The sequence below is a fragment of the Diaphorina citri genome, unplaced genomic scaffold (assembly GCF_000475195.1).
Source record: "Diaphorina citri unplaced genomic scaffold, Diaci psyllid genome assembly version 1.1 scaffold3935, whole genome shotgun sequence".
In the NCBI taxonomy this organism is placed as follows: domain Eukaryota; kingdom Metazoa; phylum Arthropoda; class Insecta; order Hemiptera; family Psyllidae; genus Diaphorina; species Diaphorina citri.
In genome coordinates this window covers 880-9,163 of record NW_007381334.1, presented here as the reverse complement: position 1 = coordinate 9,163, position 8,284 = coordinate 880, and the positions used below count along the sequence as shown (strand labels likewise).

Sequence of the window (8,284 nt, the reverse complement as noted above, 5' to 3'; positions counted from 1 at the left end):
CTTTTAAAACTCAATCATAACTTTGCGTAATTCTTTTTTGCCTCTTTGAAAGATATTTATTTTTTACACAATCTACATTTCCGTCCTTAAATATTTGTGATTTATTTATGTTAATTTATCTTGAAAAAAATTCCCTGTCTTTATAACCAAACAAATTATTAACTGTATCTATTAAGTGCTGGAAAATTCTTATTAGACATTAAATTTATTAGACTTGTAAAGTTCTTAGACGAATGATCTACTAGTACCTGTATTTTTCATTGTGTTGACGAAGTTTTCACCAAATTTAAACTTTATTGCAAAGTTCAAATGTAAGTTTGTTTTCAATTTTGATATATCATCGGACATCGGACCATTTGATTTTTTTTCTATCCGGAGACATTGCAAATAGTATGTTATCATTGTGTTGACGAAGTTTTCACCAAATTTAAACTTTATTGCAAAGTTCAAATGTAAGTTTGTTTTCAATTTTGATATATCATCGGATCATTTGATTTTTTTCTATCCGGAGACATTGCAAATAGTATGTTTATTTTTTACAAGGAAGTTCTAGAAGTACTACATTTTTGGTGCATTTCTCATGTCTGTTTGTAATGTTCTTTAAAAATGCTCTAAGGACAATGTATTTCCTTACTCATAGGCAATTTTCTGTTTTACTTCCAGCTGCCGTCAGCAAAATCACCATGGTTGATTTCAAGGTCATGCTGCTCTCCCTGGCTTTCGTTTTTACAAGGAAGTTCTAGAAGTACTACATTTTTGGTGCATTTCTCATGTCTGTTTGTAATGTTCTTTAAAAATGCTCTAAGGACAAAGTATTTCCTTACTCATAGGCAATTTTCTGTTTTACTTCCAGTTGCCGTCAGCAAAATCACCATGGTTGATTTCAAGGTCATGCTACTCTCCCTGGCTTTCATTGTGGCTCTGACCCAAGCAAAACCTTTTTTCATCGACTGCCAAAGTGACAGTGACTGCGGTGTCAATGCATGCTGTGCTATAGGTAAGTTACTCTGCTTCCTCCATTCTATCTCACGTGCGAATTATTGAACCCTGTAATACAATTTTTGTATTCTGTGTAGAGTTCGAATCAGGTCTGCCACACTTTAGAAGCGTTGTCGTGCGATGCCGCATGAAAATGTAAAGGTGTGTCCAAACATATTCGACCGGCCGTCTATGTTGACGAAGTGAAACTATGTTGTTGTGTTGGTGTTTGCGCATCACTGGTAGCGTAACGAATCATATGTTTAAATCTTACATATTCTTGAGAGTTCATTGCAACGAACGGCTATAACTTTTTCTCAAATTTCTCATCAAGGTTTCGGTCTTGAAAAATGTTGACTCATGTTTATGGATAGGTCATGAAAATGCCCACACTAGTTCAAAGCGAAACTAGGGGCTATTTTATGTGTCTATAACTTTTTCTCAAATTTCTCATCAAGGTTTCGGTCTTGAAAAATGTTGACTCATGTTTATGGATAGGTCATGAAAATGCCCACATTAGTTCAAAGCGAAACTTGGGGCTATTTTATGTGAGCCTTGGGGCCATTTTTTGTTAGAGAGGTAAGATTTAAACATAAATAATCATCACTCTTACTTCCATAGAGTGCAATAATACTCGAAATGGCAAGATCGCTCGTAATATACCCATCAGTTTTATTTTGTATTGGCATGTAGGTACTACATCTTATTCACACTTTTGCTCCTTTCCATGTGAATTCACCTGTAAGATGTTGAACACGTTTAGTCAGGTGAAACGTGAAAGTTCCTTATCAATTAATTATAATTATATATAACTTCTTTGAATGAACTTGGGCACCTAAAAATAACTTCTTGCACCTCGTGATTTTACTTTGTGTTACTTACGTACAGTAGGTAATTTATGCTGTACGACATTATGTAGAATTTGTAGAATATGAGCTTTTTAATTAATTATCAAATGCTTGTAGCTTTAACCTTTTTATAATTATTAATCGAAAAACCCATATTTTTTAAAAAAAAAAAAAAAAAAAAAAAATGTAAACCTCAATTTAGTTTATTACGTCTTATACTGTAGGAAATTTAAGGTGGCGAGACCTTTCAATGTCAAAGGCTTTGGATAAATCAAGAAATCCCAATATTAACAACCTGGACGGGACCTTTCAAAAGCATTTTAATCTAACTTGTTATAAAGCTCACTTTCCTCTTAAAGAATTGTACTGCTATCCAATCCAATCAAGCTCAAGTTGATTTTCCTTCATTTTAATCTAACTTGTTATAAAGCTCACTTTCCTCTTAAAGAATTGTACTGCTATCCAATCCAATCAAGCTCAAGTTGATTTTCCTCGTCACTAAGTAGGTCAGAAATTTGCTAGGTGGTACCAAGATTTGGTGGCATTTTGTGTGTACATTTTGGTGATACATATTACATAGGTATCTCATATATTATGTTTAACCTAAACGTAGACCTAGTTTTCAAATATTGTTGAGTCACGAAAGGGTACAGGAAGTATCCGGATTTTTTATACTGCGTAATATCCTGTACCCTTCCTTTTACCTTTTTTTCAGGTGTTCAAAGAAACCGTTTCAAGATCTTTATCGTCTACCTATGAAGTTAGACCTAAGTATTTCTATTCATCCCTCTTATTGAAGTATTTATTTTTTGTAAAAACTGATCTACTTTTCAGTGATTATCTCCTTGATTGACAATGTACATTTTTAGACATTATGGCAAGATTCTCAATTTTGAAGTAAAATTTTGTTCCTTCCTAAATATTGTTGAGTCACGAAAGGGTACAGGAAGTATCCGGATTTTTTATACTGCGTAATATCCTGTACCCTTCCTTTTACCTTTTTTTTCAGGTGTTAAAAGAAACCGTTTCAAGATCTTTATCGTCTACCTATGAAGGTAGACCCAAGTATTTCTATTCATCCCTCTTATTGGAATATTTATTTCTTGTAAAAACTGATCTACTTTTCAGTGATTATCTCCTTGATTAACAATGTACATTTTTTAGACATTATGGCAAGATTCTCAACTTTGAAGTAAAATTTTGCTCCTTCTTTCTCAGTAAAAATATTTTATTTAAATGTTCAATGTTATTATGTGATAATGCCTACTCGCACTCTTTCCTTGTTAAAAAATAATAATAATAAAAAAAATCAACTGATTAGGGGGAGGCTTGGCTTCACGTGATATCACGTGGTGCAAAGGTGTTGAGCCTTTGCTGATTGTTGAACTCGAAATGGCAAGATCGCTCGTAATATACCCATCAGTTTTATTTTGTATTGGCATGTAGGTACTACATCTTATTCACACTTTTGCTTCTTTCCATGTGAATGCACCTGTAAGATGTTGAACACGTTAAGTCAGGTGAAACGTGAAAGTACCTTATCAATTAATTATATATATAACTTCTTTGAATGAACTTGGGCACCTAAAAATAACTTCTTGCACCTCGTGATTTTACTTTGTGTTATTTACGTACAGTAGGTAATTTATGCTGTACGAGTGTACGACATTATGTAGAATTTGTAGAACATGAGCTTTTTAATTAATTATCAAATGCTTGTAGCTTTAACCTTTTTATAATTATTAACTATGTATTTCTCCATGTTGCTACAATTTTTGTGTGGGGTGTATGCCCTAATTATGGGTCATTCTATTATTATTGAAGATTAATGTGTAGGCTTTTCGTTTCCATTTATGGTCAAATTACCAAGCACAGAGAACAAATGAAATAAAAAATACAAATAGGTAATCCTGTTGTACCTCAATATTAGTAGTTCTATTATACATATTTCCCATTGATGTTTATTAGAGTTTAGGGACCTACTTGGTCAAGTGGGCAAATACAACTGGCATGTATGAACCTACCTTATACAATTTTCTCAGTAAATCCCATATTTGGTACACAGGTCAAAACAGTATGCTTTCTTTAGCGGTTGAAAGTTCAAAGTCGTGCTTACTTGCTAGAGCTTTCGTGAACATGGCCAATTTGTTCATGTACCTAACCTGAAACCTACATAAATAAAATGTGTAATTTTTCTTCTCCTTTTCTTTATCCTTCCCCATTTCAAAAATAAAACCCCCAATCATAGATCACCAAGAAATATGATGCTATTTTTATGCTCGTTTTCTGTTTCTGGAGCTTATACATCCTGTCCAAATTGTAAATTTATTTCTTTTCTAAGGGAGTGAATGGGAAAAAATGTTCACATACGTACCATAGTACATTATACACTTTACAGGTTCTTACCGACTTTATGTGAAGTTCTGGCACTACTTCATATTTTGTTCTGAAAATATCTCCCTTGCAGTATCTTTCACTGCACTCCATTTTCGGTAAATGTTACGTTGTTACTGTCATTGTAAATCAAAACATTCAAATACTTCTCCCTGTTAGATATTTATTTCAAAAGTTGAAATCTTCTCCACGTACAAATCCAATTCAGTTAAAATGTTCAAAGGTAAAATAAATAGTTATGTAGGGTCTTATGTACATGGAATAAATTTCATAGTCATAAGTGGTAGTAAGAATGATTTTGTGCTTGGTGATATTACTTTACGCAAACGTATATTAACATGTCCATTGTCATTGGTTACGTTATTTATTTCAAAAGTTGAAATCTTCTCCACGTACAAATCCAATTCAGTTAAAATGTTCAAAGGTAAAATAAATAGTTATGTAAGGTCTTATGTACATAGAATAAATTTCATAGTCATAATTGGTAGTAAGAATGATTTTGTGCTTGGTGATATTACTTTACGCAAACGTATATTAACATGTCCATTGCCATTGGTTAAGTACGTCTTCAATAGTACAATACTCATATACCACACATCTGAGAACACCCCCATTAATTCATTCATCCGCTATGATTCATACAATATTCTGATGACAAGTGTATTTGACCAGAGAGCGTAGGACTTTAGGATAAACCCATGAGAAATGTGAAACCTTGAACCTTGCACATCCCGCCAAATATGTGGCTACCGAATATTTCAAATTGAAAAGTCTTACTCATACGGAAATTTCTGTGATTACCCAAAACAAATATGAAGATGTGTTAAACAATCTGAGACCTTGGTAAAGAATTTGAAAAATACCTTAATTCATTCATCCGCTATGATTCATACAATATTCTGATGACAAGTGTATTTGACCAGAGAGCGTAGGACTTTAGGATAAACCCATGTGGAATGTGAAACCTTGAACCTTGCACATCCCGCCAAATATGTGGCTACCGAATATTTCAAATGGAAAAGTCTTACTCATACGGAATTTTCTGTGATTACCCAAAACAAATATGAAGATGTGTTAAACAATCTGAGACCTTGGTAAAGAATTTGAAAAATACCCAATTACTGTATGGATGAACTTCGAACCAAGTTCAAGTTTTCTATTATGAGAAGCTATTGAAATCATATATGTGTATAATTAAATAACTTTGTCTGTTCGGCAAATGATTTTATAGTACTTCTTTGTGGAGAAGAATAGCATACCTATTAGAGGAATTTTTGTTGTTGTTAATTATTTACAGCACATAGCAAAACGAAGGGAAATGTTGGGAATGTTCCTTTACCTCCAGTCTAATCAAGGTTACAGATGTTCTGGAAATTTTTGTGCAAAAAGCGATCTTTAAATGCTCAGGATACTTTATCCCATACCAAGGAAGATATCTTGATTTGTTCAATATTTTGAGCCAAAGAGATTAGGAGGAAGAAGTGGATGGTTGACCTTTATAAAATCACTCTTTTTGCTAAGATCAAATCAATCCCTATAAGCTATAAGTATAAATGAGTTGGTCGCACTAAAACATTCAATATGACTAGTTATGAGTAGTCAATTTTTGAAATATTGACTTATGATAGTGTTTTGAGTAAGACCACAAATAATTTTCTTCATACTTCTGTCGCAAGAAAAACTATAACGGTGTGTTAAAATGGTAATTGACTTTCATAACTAAAAGCAATTGACCAAAGTCCGGTTAGAGGACACTAACTTTGATGAGTCATTTCAACCTTCACCTAGAATGAACTCAATGTTTGACAGAAATTTAATTATGTTATAATAACGAATATTGTGTGATAAGGACATTTTGATTAGTCATTTTACATTCTCATGAGTTAAATCCCAAAGATATTGTCCTCCATAGAATGTCCCTATCTTGAGATGTTTGAACGGTCAAATGCTTCTAATGTTACTTCCTATTCTTCGCTTAGTTGGGAGATATTGCTCAAATTGTTTTCAGACTGACTGACCCCCTAGAGTCCTAGACAGAAGAAACGTCTGAAATCGTACTTGAAAAACCACAAGACAAACCATACACGTACGGTAAACAAGTTTTGTATTTATTTATGTGAGTACGTCCATGTTTTCTAGTGGCTGTACATAGAAGTAGGAATAAATCCGAGCATATTTACAGACCATGCATCAATTCTCAATGTACGAGTGTATCCCAGCAGGAAAACGTGCACTGATGTGTTGTGTGAGGAAAACCCCAGACTACTGATGAGCATAATTTGCATTGAGATTCTGTTGTGGTTATTATTTATGGCCGATACGGAAATAGAAAAATCTATTGGATGGAAAACTATATGAAGAGCTGAAAAACATAAACAATCACATAATACCTATTATAATCCCCATTGCCTCAACGGAAGTGAAGGTGAAATTTTGAGGGATATGCCGAATATTTATTTTGTATTGTTCATGAATAGCAGGAAAAAAAGTAACAAGTGTTTGGTCAAAGATTTCCGGTGCGCGGTGGTTTCGAAATTCTAGCTTCCAGGATTTTATGTTAGGTACATTCTTAAAACTCTTAAATGTAACCAAGATGCGCTGAAATGTTTTTATATTGCATGCGTGTGAACATGGCATCAGAATGCCATACTATGGAATGTCAAGAAAAATAGAAGTTTCCTTCAGAATTGTGTTGGTGTTTGCGCATCACTGGTAGCGTAACGAATCATATGTTTAAATCTTACATATTCTTGAGAGTTCATTGCAACGAACGGTCGAATCTTATGTTCATTTGCTGTGAACAGGTGAACTGTTGGATAGATAGTGATTTATTCATAAATAAATATGGAACAGTGTGTCCATAAACCAACCTCAGTGGAGCAGTGGTTAGCGTGGTGGACTCTGGATCTGGAGGTTGGAGGTTCGAGTCTGACTCAAGTCTTAAAATTTAGCGTAGTGTATTAAGCGGGGAACGAGATTTGTGACAAGAATTTATAATTAAAATTCCTTTTTTTTTCAGTGTGTCCGTAAAATCTTGATATTTCGTCACCTCTGTTTGATTCGATAGGTATGCAAAATAGATTCGGCCTCCCCTACTGTCACCCAATGTTACACCAAGGTGACTCATGTCGTCCTGGTGATTCATCACATAACACCACGGTACGACGGTACTTTTTTACTTTCCTTATCCTATAGGAAGGAAAGTAATGTAATCGGGTCCAAATTTCGATGGTCAGGTTTTAGTGCCACAACACGTTTTGAGGTCCCTAGAGCCTAAATCCGAAGTTTCAGCCATTGGTCCGTGTGTGTGTCTGTCTGTAAACAAAATATCTCGAGAACGGTAAGAGCTAGAGACTTGAAATTTGGTATGTAGATGTCAAATGTGACAAGGATGCGACACGAAACTTTTGGTTAAGATCGGTGCAACGGTTGGCGGCATTTTACCGCTTTTTGGTGTAATTTAACAATATATGGGGAACGGTATGAGCTAAAGACTTGAAATTTGGTATGTAATTTACAAATGTGACAAGGGTGCAATACAAAAGGTTTGGTTGAGATAGGTGCTGCGGTTGGCGGTATATTGGCCGCTTTTTGGCGGTTTTTGACCGTTTTTTTGGCGGTTTTCAGCTATACCGACTAAACGGTTAGAGATATTGTAAAAGTTTGTCTATAAGAACAAAAATAAGCATCATTCAATAGGATGAGGAAAGTCGTGTGATGTTCACACCAGATTTTTTTATTTATCTTTTTTCTAGAGGTTTGATCTTTTTGAAAGGGCAACATGACTTTGTTTTCTTCATTAGGTAGTAGGTACCGTTTCATGATTCATGATACCTATAAATTAACCATTGCGTCCTTTTGTATTAATAGTTTTGACCTCTGAGGAGTACTTATGCTCTGAGGCAACGTCCAAACAATCTTCCATCACCCAAAATCTAAAAAAGAGGTTTGATAAAGGGACGAACTATTGCGGAAATCTTATATCGTCCAGAAATTGAAGAGAGAAGTAGGACAGGATAGGAGAAAGCCAGCCGTTTCGAGAACGAACTTTATATGTTTAGTAC

At 34.3% G+C, this 8,284-nt stretch overlaps 1 protein-coding gene across 1 annotated transcript; it reads left to right on the top strand.

Annotated features, from left to right (window-relative positions):
• Positions 1–394: 394 nt before the first annotated feature.
• LOC103520681 (astakine-like) lies at positions 395–7,391 on the top strand (the record flags this gene model as incomplete). The annotated part of the gene is made up of 3 exons (XM_008485780.2): positions 395–452; positions 854–997; positions 7,288–7,391. Coding segments are annotated over exons 2-3 (228 nt in total), but the record flags the coding sequence as incomplete, so codon positions are not given.
• Positions 7,392–8,284: the final 893 nt, after the last annotated feature.